The sequence below is a fragment of the Acomys russatus genome, chromosome 21, assembly GCF_903995435.1.
Source record: "Acomys russatus chromosome 21, mAcoRus1.1, whole genome shotgun sequence".
In the NCBI taxonomy this organism is placed as follows: domain Eukaryota; kingdom Metazoa; phylum Chordata; class Mammalia; order Rodentia; family Muridae; genus Acomys; species Acomys russatus.
The window spans coordinates 48894135-48912117 of NC_067157.1; the positions used below are offsets into that span (position 1 = coordinate 48894135).

Sequence of the window (17983 nt, forward strand, 5' to 3'; positions counted from 1 at the left end):
CATAAAATGCTCAGTATAGACAGCTATGTGCTTTGCCTCCTTCTGAAGCTGGGTACAGCCTCCTCAGCTCGCCATTGATGTTGCTGCAACTGCTCCTGGGTGGCAGCTCGGCCTCAGGGGCCCTGCTTCCTGTAGGGGGAGTGTGAATGAGTTGGAGATTTCCTCTGCCTGGAACCACATCCCTTCCCACCTGCAGCCTCCCAGGACCGTGGCTGCCAAGAGCATGCCGTGAGGTGGAGTGGCTTGGACCAGGACTCTCCTGTTTTGTGATCTCCTTTTGCTAAAGTGGACAAACCCTCCCTGAGTAGACAAGGAAGCCGCATCCAAACCTTCTTTTCTATAAAGGATGCTATCAGAGTGGCAACGGCTTCATAATGAGTGCTGTCTGTTTCCCGCCCGGAGGTCTCTGTATACTTACAGAGCTGATTCAAAATCCCTGCCAGATCATAACTGCCACCAGAGAACGACTTAATCCTGTGGTTGATATATCACCAGCATTTGCTAGGTTATTACTGTGTCCCTGCAGTGTGTGTGTGTGTGTGTGTGTGTGTGTGTGTGTGTAAGAGACACACACAGAGACAGACAGACACACAGACACACACACACACACACACACAGAGAGAGAGAGAGAAAGAGAGAGAGAGAGAGAGAGAGAGAGAGAGTTAGATCTTGAAGAAGAGTTTTCCATAAGCCCTTGGTCTGTGTAGTGTAAGTGTTCCTGTGTATTCGAAGCTCATAGTGCATGATACTTTGCTTAAAGTTTGTGGCTAATCATTTGTTTTAACTGTAGTCCTTTAGTGACTGAGAACTGTTGGATCTATGATAAAAGCCCAGTGCTTTAAGATTAGATCTCTTTAAACATCATGTAACAATAGAAAGTTCTTATTTTGAGGAATGAGGTCATCAAAGCATTATCAAGACTCACTGCAGACTTTAAGAGGAAACTTTGCTGAAACAGTCACTGATGGCAAAGTAGACTGTCCATTTGTCTGTCAGCTGTTTTAGCAGTACATCTTTCTGTTCTTTGTCACAGAACACAGGTAGCTAGGTTCAAATTGAACTGCAGCTTGACGCAAGAGAGGATCATTATTTTTTTAAATACCCCTTTGGCTTAAAATTCTGCCTGTAGCTGGTTGAATAATTACAATGATTATTCCCTCATCTTGTGCTAATCACGGAGAATATTTGTAGCACACAAACCATCTGTTTTTATACAGTAAGTACATTATCTGCATTGGCACCACACAGAAAGGGCCGTTGTGAGGGAGGAGCCACACTCCTTTTTAAATATCCCACCATAATTGGTGCATCCTGTAAGGGCCTCGCAGTGAGTCACCCTAACTGGAAGTCTGTGAACGCTGGAGGAAAGCCAGCCATTTTGGAGCATGTTTTAAAGGACACCTTGGCTAGTCCCAAATGAGAGCTTTTCAGGGCCTCCTTGATGAGTAATGATGAGTCTCAGACAGCCTTTGGCAGGGAGCTGTTTGTTATGGAAAGACATCAACAAATCTCCCACTGAGTGAGGGTGGCAGCTGCCCCAGAAAGCCACAGCAGCCAGTGGCAGCCCCTGGCCTTGGCCTCTGCTCCTGGAAAACCGTCTGGGGTGTCCTGACTTTCCATGGCAGTGAGTGAATGAAGGATTGTCACTTTAGTTATTAGGTACAGACGGGGCTCGAGGCGGGTGAGGGCGAGAGGTGGGGGCGAGGGTAGGGGGCATGCTGATGTTGGTTTCTCAAATGGAGAATGTGAATGAAACAACTAACTGTTGACCACAGCGTAGTCTGTTTAAATAGATGCTAGTCTGGAGCCTTCCACAGCACATCAGGATGTGCATCTACAGAACGTATCTGTGTTTGTCTCTTTGCATACGCTGAGCCAGCCAGTCAGGTCTTTGTTTTCCCTCCCTAACCACCGGTGTCCGGGCATCTGCCCAAGAAGGAAGTAAACACGGCATCATCCACTGTTCCGAGTTGTCAAAAAAGCAGCCATGGCAGATCACTTCTTTTGTGTTGTCCCCGCCTCTCACTTGCTAATAGACTCTCCTTTCATCAGTGACTGGGGTGCTGTGGGCCTCCTTGTGACAGACAGACACTGTGATTTTTGCTACTCGTGTCCCTTCATTGATCCAGGCAGTAATTATAAGCCATTCGACCTAAAAGCATCTGCTGCAAGGACACACAGGGTTACCATTCTCTCTCTGGGTGACATACTGAGCATAAGTAATTTGACATGTAGCTTCAGGACCATTAGTGAAATAATAATAATGATGATGATGATGATGATGATAATACAACACGTATAGAAGTTGCCTTACCAGGAGAGCTAGCTCAATTTACAATTGCTAAGGTAGCATGTTGTGGCTGGGGCTAGAGTTCCCTTGGGCTCCCAGTTCCTACAAGGCAAACAGGAGTTAGGCTTGAGGGAGCACTACCACAGCTCTCCCCAGGTTCCTCAAAGTTTTGGAACATTGGATAATTCTCATGCAATTCTGGACAGTGGCTGTCACTGAACCATGGGGGTGACGCAGGGATGGTGCTCGGACGCTGTCCGAGCTGACTGCAGAAAGGTTGTAGCGCGTCTCTCACATGCCATTCCTCATGGGGTGTCCTCCTGAAGCTGGCATTTGTGGTGGTCACCTTTAAGATGAGGGAGGTGTTGAGACAGTAGGGTGCCGGCCTTCATAAGGCTAGCAAGAGGGAGGTTTGGCCTCGACCTTTTTGTTTCTTCCTTTTGTGTTCTCTATGAACAGAGACCTTTGAACGGGGCTTTGGAAATGATCTTTTGGCCAGAGGAGGCTGGTCAGAGTGGGAGAGAGCAGGTAGGCAGGAGACACTGTTGTTGCACCTCTGAATGAGTGCTTTAAAAGCCCCTTAAAGAAGGATGTGCAGGAAGGACTTTTCCAGGTGTCCTCTGTCTGTCTGTCTCTCTCTGTCTCTCTGTCTCTGTCTCTGTCTTTGTCTCTGTCTCTCTCTCTCTCTCTCTCTCTCTCTCTCTCTCTCTCTCTCTCTCTGTGTGTGTGTGTGTGTGTGTGTGTGTGTGTGTGTGTGTGTGTGTTTCGTTTCAGAGTTTTCCATCTCCTTTTATGAAAAGGATGTAGGAGAATGTTTTATCAAGCTCTTGAAACTGAAGTGTGTATGTTGTCAGCCTGGATGCCTCTGGTCCTTCCTGAGGAAATCAATGTAGCTTTTTCTCCAAAAGGGCAGAGCTTAAAATAACTCAGAAGATCTGTATTTACCAAGTAGACTCCCCCACCCCTTGGCTCTAATTAATTCATTCCACATTCTTTGACTTCATTGAATAACCAGGTTTTTCCCTTTTCTATATTGAATACACATGCCTGCTTGTGTGCATGTCTGCATGTGCGTGCACGCACGAGCGCGTGTGTGTGTATGTGTGTGTTACAGCAAAAAGCACATGTAATTTGTCATTGTGGGAGGTCTCTTGAGAGGCTTTAAATCACTGATGGCCTTGGCTTCTATAGGCATCTTCCGTGAGCAGTGTAGATGGAGGAAATGACTCTTCTGTGCAGATGCAAGTTCAAAGCCACACTTGATTGAGTCTGCTGTCCTTTCTTCCACCCTTCCTTTGACGTTCACACATTTCTTTTGTTGAAGACTTTGAGCAGTCTGGTAATTGGTCTTCCCAAAAGTTGGAACTATTAAGAAACTGACATTGGAAAAGCAAATCTGAATCAGATGTAAGTGGAGAGCCTTGACCTCTCACATTGGTTGGTAGTGATTCTGGAGTGGCAGCCATCTCCTCAGTACCCAAAAGTATTCTGAGTGCAAGACATCGTGTTAAGGGCTGAAGGACACTGTGCGTGGTAGGACAAAGGCCGTGATGTCATTCATCTTGCTGCGTAAAGTGGGTGTATCCAAAGCTAGCCCTTGTATGGGGTGGATTTTGTAGAATGGTGGGTTCCCCTAACTAGCGATTTCAGTATTAGAGTCAGGAGGACACAGAGCGACAGAGGAAGACATTGATGTGAGCAGAAGCATAGAGGCAGGGGAGTGCCTTGCTCTTTATGGGGAGGCCTCTTGAGACAGCTTGCTCAACTAGGGCACGATTTGTAGAGTAGAACTAGGAACCAAATCTGGACCATTGATGTCATATCTATTGTGGAGAGAAGTTAATTGGCAGGCTGCCATTTCCATGTTGTGTCATAGTGGGGAGACCTGATATAGCCAGACTTTAGGGGCCAGAACCCTTTAGTACCACATGTACTAGTTATGTAAACCAAGTTTCTTAGAAACACCATTTTTTCTCACCTGTTAAATAGGGGATCCATGATACCTCACCATGACAGTTGTGAGTGAACTGGCAGCAGGGTAGGAATTTATTTTATGTGATGAAATCTCCTTATGATGGACAGCCAGGGATGAGAAAGCTGGAAGCTGTGTGGTCCCTTCCAACTGGCCAAAAGACAGTGTAAAGTTGCTGTGACGTGATTTCTGTTATTCCTCCCTGTGGCCCCCCTTTTGATGTTTCTTACTCCACAGTGACCTCTGCTGGGCTTTCTGCTTTTGATTTTTTTTTTCAATGTGCCCTAAACAGTTTAATTAGGCTGGCACCTGCTCTTACTTGGCACCTGGGTGGAACCACTGCCCAACTGAGGGAAGTACCTGGGAGAAATGAGCCTGAGAAAGCCCTTACTCACATGACAGACCCCTCAGCAGAGGGTATCTCAGAGCCTGCCTGGCATCTCAAGCTGGAGGGATCTGCCCCTGTCTCTTTTCTCCTTGTCCTGGCTGCAAACATCTTTCTAGGTAAATGTGCCACCGCCGATGTTGACAGCTGCAGGGCGGAGCCAGTCCTGCTGCTTCAGAGCTGAGCATCACATTTCTAAAGAGACGGCACCAAAAGATGAATCTTTCCCCTTCTCTTCCCTGGCCTGGGCTTTGGAGTGTCTCTATCACACTACGTTCAGCCAGTGTGCTTGCTTTGAGGTTTGAGCTGTAAGCAGTAATGTGAAAGTCTACACGCCCTGCTTTCCAGCCTGTAAGACATCTTCATGTATGTGGGTGCCTTTGCTCATGAAGGCTTGTTTCTCTTGTTAATTAATATATTTGAGTAATAGGAACAGTGCTTTCGTATGCTAAGTGGTAACCTGAGGCTTAGCAAATTGAATTTTGTTTGTGTGTTTGGAGATAGGATCTCATTATGTCACCCTGGCAAGCCTGGAACTCACTTTGTAAATGAGGCTCAAACTGAGATCTGCCCTCAAATTCAGACGTCTCCCAGTCTCTGCTGGGAATACAGGCATACACCAACACATCCGCCAAAATTAAATGTCCCCCCGGACCCCCCTGCCCCCGGGCCACTATTGTCTAGTTAAGTAGCAGCATCGGGGTTTGCCTCCCCGTAGTGTTCCTACAAGTGTCCAGCTTGAGGAAATGTGCCAGTTGCTGAGTACATAGTTGCCACGCTGGTTGTTGGTTGGAGTAGACTAACATGAAGTGATTGGCTGCAGTGGTGAGATTTAGAAAAGCATTTTGGGCAAAGCTCCTGAATAGGGTACATTTGGAGATGATCTCCTGACAGAGGGGCTGTGTCCAACGTACTGGAAAGACAGAGAGAAGATGTCCTCTTTACTAGAAGTTAAGCTTTCAAAGCTTAAATGGGAGAAAGGAGAATCACGCTTTATGGAGAGCTGGAAAGGGGCTAAGGATGAGATGTACATTTCCTAGGGGCCCTTCGCCATCAGGACTCTATAGCAGTGAGGCTGAGCTGTTTGGATTCTTCCACGCCCCCCACCTCCACCCCCTTTCTGGCCTTCAACTTCATCTGTGTGGAGAGACTAAGGAGCCAAAGGCTGGCAGATTGGCCCCCCAGAGTGTCATGAGAGGCCAGTGTCCAGTGTGCACAAAGCATATAGTAACAACGGCTTACATCAAGGAAACCCCCACCCCCCAAACGCACACACAGTTTCTGTTTTTGCTTCTCTGACCTGTCTCTGTTTTCTCACCTCATGCAGGTCCACGACCTGCATCTCTATGGCTCCACAGTGGACAGTGCGCTCCGAGACAACACGTGGGAAGTTCAGACTTACGTCCACTTCCAAGATCAAGAGGGAGTTACCGTGGTCATCAAGCCAGAGCACAGGGTGGAAGATGTTCTGGCTTTGGCGTGCAAGGTGACGGACTTCAGATACATAGTTCTGAATAGAGAGGGGGCCATTAATGCTACACTCCTCCGCCTTCGGGTGCTGTGGGGTTTTAAAGGCCCAACTTTGTACATAGGGGAGCATATTATCATTTTCTTTTCCATCTCTTTCCTCCTCCTCCTCCTCCTCCTCCTCCTCCTCCTCTTCCTCCTCCTCCTTCTTTCTGAGACAGGGTTTCTGTGTAGCCCTGGCTGCCCTGGACTCACTTTGTAGACCAGGCTGGCCTTGAACTCACAGCGATCCATCTGCCTCTGCCTCCTAGAGTTCCAGGATTAAAGGCGTGCACCACCATGCCCGGCATATTAACGTCTTCTAGTTAATCTGTTAACGCTCCACCCTTCAGAAGAGTGACCTCAGGCTTCCATTGTGACATCCCTTGCTGTACACTTCACTTAGACATGAAGTGGCTTGGCGTTACCCATCGCCACTCACGGTTGCATCGTGGACACAGCTATGAGTTATGGTTCTTCATTCCTCCAACTGGACTTTAGTCCCAGTCTGAAGAGGAAGCCTACAGGACTAGTCTATTCGGCGGCGGCAGCTCTGCCACCAGGTGGCAGAGTGGAGCTGAGGGATTTGAGTGCACTGGAATTCATAAGTGGTGACAAGGCTTGTTTGTGGAGGACAAGGAGAGTGTTTTTAACTGTCTTTCGTACTTGGCCTGGAAGCTTTGGTGTCCCCTACATTTGTGCATGTCATTATCTTTACGGACTTATCATGTCCCCTATGCACCCCCCTGCCCCCCAGCATGTAAGCCTTTTATTCAGAAAAATCTCGATGTTGATCTGTACAGGTGATAAAAGCTGCTACAGTGACAAGTTTTTTTCCTGAGCGTTAAAGATGTCAGAGGCAGGAGGTCAGCTGATCCTGTTTGGAGCACAGGCCTAGACTCTAAATGCTTTTCTGTTGAAAGCATGGGGAAGAAAGAAAAGATGCAAGTGAGGGAAAGAGAAGGAGGAAGTGAATGCATGTGTACTACACACACACAGATGCACACATGCACACATGCACACATGCACACAAATGCATGCAGGGTGAGTATATCATAAGAATATATCTGAACTTAAACATTTTCCTGTTAAAATACTTTGAAGTATGAAACTCTGAATTCTGTAGAACTTATCCACAAACCACAGTTTTTACAAATCTCTTTACTTTCGTAGTAAGAAACAACTTAAAGTTGGTGACTGGCGCGTGGACGTGGACGAGAGCTAGGTGTCTGACGGGAGACAGGCTGTGTGACGAAGCGCGACTCCTTAGCTTATGAGTGGTGAACCTTATGCTTTGCCATGACAGCATTTAGAGGAAGCCTTAACGATGAATTTTGCCCCTTCTTTCTCTTGTTTGCACATTTAAATTTGAGTTTTCCCCCCATAGTTCTAGACTGAGCAAATTATATGCAGCTGTTCTTCGAGATTTTGGTAGTGGCCAGTCAGGAGCCTCCCCTGGACGCTGTTGATGTTAGGACAGAGCAGTCAGACTCAGGGTAACCAGCCATTTTCTTTGCAGATGAGAAAGTTGGAGCCCACTCACTACGGTCTTCAGCTTCGAAAGGCGGTCGATGAAAGGGTCGAGTGGTGTGTGCCCGCACCGTATGAATACATGCAAGAGCAGGCAAGTGGACGCTGGAGGTCGAGAGGGACTGTCCAACCACATCTATGCCCAGCCTCACATAGCCCAGGCTGGTCTCAAACTCTGTGTAGCCAAGGATGCCCTTGAGATTCTGATCCTCCTGCCTCCATACCCCTAGTGTTTGCACCAGAAATGTGTGCCACCTCACCCAATCGGTGCCACGGCAGGAGCGGGCTAAGCGATCCCTTTGCCAGCTCAGCTTTTCCCCTAGGCCTCTTAATTTTGAAGACTGTAATTTGGGGGGGGGGGAGAACTGTTCAAGTTTGGCATTTGATTTATAAACAGTCCTCACATAAATAGTATGGTAGTTTTTCTGTGAAAGAGTATGTCAACATAATTTCGCAAAGCCCCTGATTCTGTTGCTTTTACCTTTCTTAGGCTTATGATGAAATTGAAGTTTTTCCACTCAATGTGTATCATGTGCAGCTAACCAAGACTGGAGACATGACTGACTTTGGTGAGTGCCAGAAGCCCTCTCCCAATCCCAGGAGCCCGATGCTCATTTGCCCTTCGCGCCACCCACCCCCCATTCTCTTTCATTATTATTTATTTAGTTTTGCAGGATGTATTGGTGTTGGGAGAGGTGGCAAGGCAATCACAGAAAATAATATAAAAGTTGGTAAGGAATGTGACATGCTATTGGTAGCGCTAACACAATGAATTAACTGTGCCTGGTGCTACTCTGAGCTGGTTCACCCAGGAGCCAGACAGGGGGCTTTAGATCCATTTGTTGATTGAGATTTGAATGTATGTATATGTGCCACATGGGTGCAGTGTCTGAGGAGGCCAGAAGAGGGCGTCCTCTGGAAGAATAGCAAGTGTTCTTGACCACTGAGCCACCTCTCCAGCCCCATGAGGCTTCTTTTTCATGTCTAGAGTCTTACCAACCTGGAATGCTCTCCTTTCTCCCAGGATAGAAATCTTACCTGCCCTTCAAGAACACATGGACAGTCTTACTGGGACAAGCCTGCTCTGCTTGCTTTGTCCCCCTCTGAGTTGTGTGTAACAATTAAGCATCAGCATTGGTGTTTAACTCTTATTTTTCTTGGTCTTTATTGAAACTCAGCAAATTCTTTGTAGTCTTTGCTCATGTCTCAAAAGTGCACTTCAGACTTTTATTGCCTTTCCCATGGGAAGTCAGTAATGAGGTAAAGGTTAGGACTGCTTCCACAGAAAGGCCGTTTTCGTCATGTTAAAAATAAGGTCACAACGCAGATATTTACTTTAAAATAACTCCATCCAATATGGGCCTTTTATACACTAGCTATTTCCCAAGGGACCATGAGAGACGCTAGAGAAGCAAGGATATATAAGATAGTCTCGGGGTCTATAGTATCTTCCTCTAATGGGAGGAGGTGATGGAGGTAAAGGGATGAGCTTAAAAACAATACACAGGGCTGAGTGGGACTCAAGTTGGTAATATGCTAAAGCTGTAATATGTTAAATTTTCATTCTTTAGACAGACCCTGTTCTTAATTATATGGTTCACTTGCTGGTTTAGTTTAAGACAGGGTCTCACTTTGTAGTCCAGACTGGCCTGAGATCCCAAGATATCCTCAAAGCTTGTAGTGGTCCTCCTGCCTCAGCCTCTCAAATGTTAAGATTAAGTGGGAACCACAATGCTCAATGTAGGTTGGTGTTGGTTTTGTTTGGAAACCCTCTTCACCTTTTGTCTACTCCCCCTTGGCCTTTGCTCTGCTCCCATGGCCGCCATGCCTGTGTCTTCTTCCCAACGGAGTGAATCAATTAGGCATAGAGTCTTTTGCCGTGGTTGGGGAGCCTGGCTGTGGAAGGACAGCCTGCACCATGGCAGTGCGTGAGGGGAACATGAGCTCTATGCAGGGTGTGTACTGGGTTTTGCATATCATACCTATACAAAGCACTGGACCCATTTCTGTGTATATGTGCATATGTGTGTGTGTGTGTGTGTGTGTGTGTGTATTTATACATTTCTCTGTGTGAATTTGGGTGTGTAATGGTATGGCTCACATGTGGATGACTATGGACAATCTTGGCTGTATCCCTCGAGTATATTCTTTTGAGGCTGGATTTCCTCATTGTTTTTTTTTTGTTTTTTTGTTTGTTTGTTTGTTTTTGTTTTTTTTCCCCCCCACAGCACGGGCCAGGGTAACTGACACACAAGCTTCTAGGCTTTAGTCAGTCTCGATCTCCTATAGGATTGCTGGTATACTGGTGCTTGTGCTATGCATCTGGCTTTTTATGTGGGGTTTGGGGATTCGAACTCTGATTTTTATGCTTATACAGCACACACTGGTCTGCCCAGCCATTGCCCAACAGCAGGCTTTACCATTTTTTTAAAAAAAGATTTATTCATTACATATACAGTGTTCTGTGTGCCAGAAGAGGACATCAGATTTCATTATAGATGGTTATGAACCACCATGTGGTTGCTGGGAATTGAACTCAGGGCCTCTGGAAGAGCAGCCAGTGCTCTTAACTGCTGAGTCAGCCCTGGCTTTAACCTTCTTAAAACACCCCTCTCTGCTTCAGTAAGTCTTTTAAGTCTTAACTTAAAAAAAAAAAAATCATTTTTAACTGTAGTGATCTAGAAGTAATGTAAGGTAGGTTACCTGCACTGTTAATCTGTGGCAACAAAGTGAGTCATCCTGACCATCACTTTCAGGATCTCTTGCATTTGGCAAAACTGGGGCTTTGTCTCCATAGGACACTGGCTCTCTACTCTGCTTTCCCATCTCTTGACAAACACACATTATACCCTCTGCCCTTATGAATTTGGGAGCCCTTCAATATTTGTCTTTTTGTGCCCAGCTTATTTCACTTAACATTAATGTCGTCAGGGTTCGTCCCATTACAGGATATGCCAGAATTTTCTTATTAAGGTTGAGTCGTGTTCTACTGTCTGTGCACACCACATTCAGTTTGTCCTTAATCTCTTCATTCGTCGGCTGGGCTGTTCCCAGCGGCTGGCTGCTATGAATGTGCCGCTGTGTGTGTGTGCAGTTGCAACTGTTGAGTAATGTTGCACACTCTTGTGTCTAAACCCTCCAGTCTGGCGGGTTCCTCTTTCCCCTGACTCTTGCTAAAGAATAGCACTTTCAAAATAGTCAGCACTTACTTTCTCAGCATGCTGCAATCACAAGAATGAATGTTCTCGGATATACCCCCTGACTGGGCTGGGGAGACAAAGGAAGATGAAGTCACACTTGCTCTTTGTTTTCTCCCCCCAGGGTTTGCAGTCACAGCTCAGGTGGACGAGCACCAGCATCTCAGCCGGATATTTATAAGCGATGTTCTCCCCGACAGCCTGGCATACGGAGGAGGTCTGTGTGGTGCTGTCTGAGTTTCTAACTGTGGGATGCTCTGCCTCATGAGGTTGATAGCAGTTTTGTCTGATGATGGTTTCTCCTGAAGCTTTTTAGAAAGAATTTACTTGAAAATACACATATGTATGTATGTATATGTGTGCATGTGTATATACTAATATATACGCATTGTGTGTAAAGAGAGTATTTATACAGATGTGTGTATATGTATAGAGTGTTCATACAGCTGTGTGTGTAAAGAGAGTATTTATACAGATGTGTGTATGTGTATAGAGTGTTCATACAGATGTGTGTGTAAAGAGGATATTCGTACAGATGTGTGTGTGTGAAGAGAATATTTACACAGATGTGTATGTGAAGAAAGTATTCATACAGATGTGTATGTATATGTGTGAAGAGAGTGTTCATACAGATGTGTGTGTAAAGAGGATATTCATACAGATGTGTGTGTGAAGAGAATATTTATGCAGATGTGTATGTGAAGAAAGTATTCATACAGATGTGTGTGTATGTGTGTGAAGAGAGTTCACACAGATATGTGTGTAAAGAGAATGCTCATACAGATGTGAATGTGAAGAGAGTGTTCATACAGATGTGAGTGTGAAGAGAGTGTTCATACAGATGTGAGTGTGAAGAGAGTGTTCATACAGATGTGAGTGTGAAGAGAATGTTCATACAGATGTGAGTGTGAAGAGAGTGTTCATACAGATGTGAGTGTGAAGAGAGTGTTCATACAGATGTGAGTGTGAAGAGAGTGTTCATACAGATGTGTGTGTGAAGAGAGTGTTCACACAGATGTGAGTGTGAAGAGAGTGTTCATACAGATGTGAGTGTGAAGAGAGTGTTCATACAGATGTGAGTGTGAAGAGAGTGTTCATACAGATGTGAGTGTGAAGAGAGTGTTCATACAGATGTGAGTGTGAAGAGAGTGTTCATACAGATGTGAGTGTGAAGAGAGTGTTCATACAGATGTGAGTGTGAAGAGAGTGTTCATACAGATGTGAGTGTGAAGAGAGTGTTCATACAGATGTGAGTGTGAAGAGAGTGTTCATACAGATGTGTGTGTGAAGAGAGTGTTCATACAGATGTGAGTGTGAAGAGAGTGTTCATACAGATGTGAGTGTGAAGAGAGTGTTCATACAGATGTGAGTGTGAAGAGAGTGTTCATACAGATGTGAGTGTGAAGAGAGTGTTCATACAGATGTGAGTGTGAAGAGAGTGGTCATACAGATGTGAGTGTGAAGAGAGTGGTCATACTGATGTCCAGATAGAGGGAGGGAGAGAATGTGCGAAGCAGAGAGGCCCAGAGAAAACAGTTGGTAAGCAGTTCCCCAAACTGTGTCTCATTTAAAACAACTTAGCTAACACCAGCTTGGAGCTGGGCTTTAGCTCAAACTTCTGCACAATGCTCCATTTTCCACCTGGTGGGTGGCCGACGTTTACAGCCTGCTTTCATCTTAAAATACATCTCTATAATATCTTCCCCCCTTTCTTCCTTTTTTCCCCCTTCCTGGTTCTCAGGGCTGAGAAAAGGCAACGAAATCATGAGCTTAAATGGGGAAGCCGTGTCTGACCTTGACATTACGCAGATGGAGGCCCTGTTCTCTGAGAAGAGTGTTGGCCTCACTCTGGTCTCCCGGCCAGTGGACATGAGAACAACCCTGTGTGCTTCCTGGTCAGACAGTGACCTGTTTTCCAGGGACCAGAAAGGTCTGCCGCCATCTCCCAACCAGTCCCAACTGCTGGAAGAATTCCTGGATAACTTAAGAAAAACCTCCACAAGTGGTGAGGCTGTGTGTTCCATGTCTGTCCTGCTGATGGTGCTGGCCTCAATTCTTAGGCTGAACTTTGATTGCGAGGCCAGACTGTATAAGCGGCTACTCAAAGACGGTGTCTTCAGTTAGTTAGGGCAAGAACACTGATGACATCTGGCATAGATTTATCAAGAGTCCATGCATTTTAGCAACTAGCGAACCTTTAGAAAAATGGAAAATAACTACTTTTGGGGTGGGGGTGGGTGGGTGTCACAAAGTAGTCTTTAAAGCCGCAGGCTCTTCCAAAGCCCTTCACAGTGTTCAGTGTTGTCAGGGCCTGTAATTGCCTGTAATTGAGTGCAGGCATGAGCCTGCATATATTCCAGGTTTGGAAGATTTTTGTTTTGAGTCAGTGGAGCCTAAGGTGTTCTGTTTGGGTCCTAACAAGGTACAGTTTTTTTTTTTTTTTGTTTTTTCTTTTTGGCTGCCAGGGGAACTGGTCTCTTAAGAAACAGCAAACTTTGAATGTCATTCATGGACTAATTTCAGAACATTCTGAAAGTCTGTAACTGAAGAGCGCAGTCGTCTTCCTTACAAGTGACATGTCTGTCTGAGGACCCACGTGAAGGCGGGCTTTCCAAACTTACTCTTTCCACCTCCCTTGACTGTTCTATTTTGAATCCCAGCCCCTAGCTGAGTGCCTGTCATGTCCCTCTGTCGCCATGGAGAGTCCAGGTTTGGCTTCCCGGGGGAGCAGAGGGTGGATCTTGATCCTGGGATCACATGAGCTATATATTTTGTTCCACGCGTTCCTGCATTGCTAATGGGTTTGCAATAGAAGTCTCTGTGTGCTGGCCAGGAATGAATGCTGTTAGGATGGATGGATTCAATGATAAGGCAGACTTACCAGATTGTCTGGGATTGAGCATCAGATTGTAAGAGTTGTGGTTCAGTGAGGTATCTGGTGGTTTCTCGTCCTCTCCTGGGACTCGCTTCCCATTCAAAATATCATGAGGTTGACCGTTGGCATCATGAAACAGAAATTCTGATGGAGCTGATTAATGGTCGGTGATACTGGGAGCAGCAGTCTAGGCTGCTGTTGTAAACCTGAGTGTTGTGTGTCCGTTGTATGGCAAGAGTTCTGAGTCGGTGATCCAGCCCTGTCAGTCCCAGCTTTATTTGAAGACTGTTTAAACGCCAGGCACACTGTCTCTCACCTCCTGGAACCTAATGCTGAGAAGGCTGAGACAAGAGCACTGAGTTCCAGGTCAGAGTGGGACACATAGTAAGACCCTGCTCCAAAATAAGCAACAACAACAACAGAAGTTACTTTCCTTTACTCTTACTGGGAAATAGAAGCAGTCCGTTGTCCCATTACACAATTAAAATGTATACAAACACTTAAATAACTTTGGAGAAGGGATTTTGATACAACTTTGGGCTGCCCTTAGTGTGTTTACTCACACGTGTCTTACCCATGAACACTGCCAGAAGGAAGAGAGGTAAGGAAGGCGCTGAGTCCATCTCACAAAGCCTGGCTCGCCACCTAGTGATGTTTCTGAAGAAAAATATGGCCATCTGGGGCCTCTCCCTGTCTCCCCTCCTCACCCCTTAACCCAACCCCAGAGATGGTGGCCAGAGGGGGTGTGGACAGGGACTTGGAGGGCATGGCAGAAACGAACTCCTGAGATTAGCTTCGAAGAGGCAGGTCAGCTTTATTCCAGGGTAAGGGTTATATATAGAACTTTGGGGAGGGGGTGGGATGATCCAGGGTGCTCAAAAGTCATTGGCTGAGGGGGTAGGGTACCTAGATGCCTTATTTATATAGGTGGGAATCCTAGGTGCTTGCTGAACAGGCTTTACTGAGAGAAAAGGAGTTGGCCTGTAATTTCCCTAAGGTCTACCTGACATTCCTCAGGTAGAGGGTGTGGGATCCTGGATCCCTTCAGGGAGAGAAGAGGACAAAGGGTGTCCATCATTTTTGCACCAAATTCAGGGGTTCCTGGTAATGTCAGACTTCAACCTTAGCTGCAGGGTTTCCCAGCAGGATAAGACCGGCCTTTTAAAAAGGGGAAATTGGACAGATCCCATGTGGAGCAAGGAGAAAGCTGCATGTAGTTGTTGGGGTGTATTTGACTGTTGAATGTTATTTTTTGTGTAACTGTGTTTGTTTCTCATAGTTTCTCTCTTAATCGGGCTATCACACAAATAATTGAGTCTCCTTTCTATTTGTTTACAAGGCTTTACAACACAATCTCAAGCGGCTTAAGTCTGTTCTTAGACCCTCTGTGTTATCCTGACTCCATCTTTGCCACAATCCCCAAGTGACTTACTTTTTAGTTCTTTCTTTGCTCCAGCTGAATCTTCTTCATCTCTGCTGCACCTCGGCCTGTGGCTGAGTGCCCTGGTTGAAATCCCCTAGTGAATCCCCTCTTCCTCTTCCTTGTCCAACTCCTCCTCCCCTACCTGGCAGGAAGTCCATCCCTCTTCACTCAGAGATTGGCTGTAAGTTGCTTTTGCTTTATTGGCGTACAACGGGACAGTTGAGGAGCAGAGTTTTGTTTTTTGTTTTTTTTTTTAATAACACTGAGACAGCATATTCTCAGAACAAGGCTTGCAACCAGATGTGGGGGGTGGGGGGGGCACGTACAGAAATCAGCATTTGAATTACACAATAACCTGATGCCAGCATTTGACCAGCTCAGGGAATGGATGCAGATGCCTTTCTGCCTAGTGTGGAGGGGGGAAGGCCCTGAGAAAGTCTGCGCCTGGCTCTGCTCTACTTCTAGTTTCGGTTGCACATTCAGACATCTACTTGGGTCTCTGGATTTGCTCTCAACCATAACAGAAATCTTTCTCTCTTTAAGTGAAAGAAGTGTGGTTGAAGCAGGGGGCTGAGGTGGGACACAAAGAACCCGGGAGGCTTTGTGGGTTGCTGTTCTAGAGGAGGCATTACTCGTATTTGAGGTCCCTTGATAACTAGGATGTTTGGTAAAATGAGTCTCAGACTCGTCTCCTGGTGTGAAGAAGACAGGCTCTCCTGGGTTCTGGTGTGATGGTGTCTCCTGCAGTCAGTCAGGAGCAGGCCTGTGGCTGAGCTACTTGGTCTCTGGTCCACAGGAGGAAGGCCTCCTGTGAATAGTGGGCTTGGTCCTTCCGCAGCCCTCCTGAGCCAAGGTTCTGAGGATCCAGTGACATGATGTGTCACGTTCTTGTCAAATACAGCTGTCATCTTGGGTGGTGTCTATCCTTCAGACACCCTCTCTGCCCCCATCATCCTTTAAAATGGATGCAGCTGATAATTGCTAGCACCCCTTGCTTGTCCCTCTGCCCCTGCCAAAGACACACATAGAGGGAGGCTGAGAAGACGACTCCCAGCTGTCACTTTACTCTCCTGACTCTGGTGCCACAGCAGAAGCCACAGGACCACAGTGTTAGAGTGGAGTGCCTTTGACGCCAAAGAAATGAATGGCTGTTTGATTTCTGCTTGACACGTTTGCATTTCTGTAAAGTTACCCATGCCAGCAAGAGGAAATGTCCACAGGCTAAATTTGACTCAAGCGGAAATACTAGTAAAGACTTTCTAACTGAGAGAATGAACTTTATCATTGGAATTTCCCAAAGAGGCCAGTGTTATTTTTGACCCAACAAGGCCACCATTGAAGGAGTTGGGTGTACCCAAACTGTTTGTGCTGGGATCCTGTTAAAGCTGCCTTTGTGATTTATGCATCAATTTCCCTTCCCTAGTGTTTGCTGGCTTTTGAGCCATCTCAGCAGCTTTTTGGAACATCTCTCCTGGGCACAGAGTTTGTGAACAAAATTTTAATGTAAACACTAGACTCCCCGTGGCATTAATGTTTTCTCCGTACCAACAGCTGTTAACTACAGCCTTGTGAGGGCCAGAGGTGCCTTTAGTAGTAAGGCAGAGACCAGTGTTCCTGATCCTTGGACGTACACCCACCTAGTGCTTCACAGATACAGAAAGCAGCTGTGGCCAGAGGTGTTTGTGTAGCCTTCGCCTCACTTCTGAATGTTTTGAGTTGGTATCTGGGTGGTGGAAAGTCTTAAGCCATCAGAAGTCTCCCAGATGTTCATTTGTTCTGTTTGTTCATTTGTTTTTGTGACTGGGTCTCATTACTAGCTCTGGCTATCCTGGAGCTCACTGTATAGACCAGGTTGGCCTTGAACTCCCAGAGGTCTGCCTGCCTCTGCCTCCCAAGTGCTCCGTTGTGTCACACCCACAGCATTGAATTCTGGGAGCAATGTTTCTATGTAAAGTTGCTATTACTGACTGACAGTTTGAAGATGCCAGGTTTGCTGTTGTTGGGTTTTTTTGTTTTGTTTTGTTTTTTGGTTTTTCGAGACAGGGTTTCTCTGTGAAGCCTTGCCTGGACTTGCTTTGTAGACCAGGCTGACCTCGAACTCACATGAATCCGCCTGCCTCTGCGTCCGGAGTGCTGGGCTTAAAGGCGTGCACCACCACACCTGGCTGAAGATGCCAGTTCTTTCAGAGAACAGAATGATCTCTGGGAGAGGACTCAGCTTCAGGTCGCGAACCAACCAGGAGGAACAAGGACAAAGACAGGCCTGGTGGGAACCAGCACCATGCTTTCTCCTTAAGGCCAAAACCAGGCTTCCTAGATCTATGGCTCGTGAGTACAGGAGGTGGAACATGGCATCTGTGCGCATGCGCTCAGGGTCTCTCGAGAGCAGCACAGCCAACAGGTGACTCTTGGAGATTTTACGTGGACCGGGCAGTGTATTTGTATCTGATGTTCAGCGAACTGATACAAGACTGGGTTTTACTAAAGAAACTGGCAGACCTTCTACACTGGCCTCTCCCACATCTCTCCTGCTGTGTGTGCATTACCACCAGCTGCTTACCGTCCCGGATCTGATCTGGCCTCTGAGTGTCAAAGCATCTCCACTTCATAGGAAGGGACAGTAATCCATTGATTTATTGTCCTTTGCCATCCGTTTTATTTATTTCCAGGGTGTTTGTTGAATGACTTTTCTTGGGTTGGGTGGGGTAACTTGAACAAACAAACATCTCTTCACTCCGAAGAAGGTACCAATCAGCAGACAAAATACAACAACAACAAGCCATATAGGTTGCTTGGGCTCACCAA

At 46.3% G+C, this 17983-nt stretch overlaps 1 protein-coding gene across 1 annotated transcript in view; it reads left to right on the forward strand.

Annotated features, from left to right (window-relative positions):
- Tiam2 (TIAM Rac1 associated GEF 2) overlaps nucleotides 1-17983 on the forward strand; it is a 106372-nt gene that overhangs the window by 27628 nt on the left and 60761 nt on the right. The window contains exons 8-12 of the mRNA XM_051164103.1: nucleotides 5975-6133; nucleotides 7673-7777; nucleotides 8174-8252; nucleotides 11005-11097; nucleotides 12622-12885. Of these exons, the coding sequence (XP_051020060.1) occupies nucleotides 5975-6133; nucleotides 7673-7777; nucleotides 8174-8252; nucleotides 11005-11097; nucleotides 12622-12885 (700 nt within the window). The remainder of the gene's footprint in view (nucleotides 1-5974; nucleotides 6134-7672; nucleotides 7778-8173; nucleotides 8253-11004; nucleotides 11098-12621; nucleotides 12886-17983) is intronic.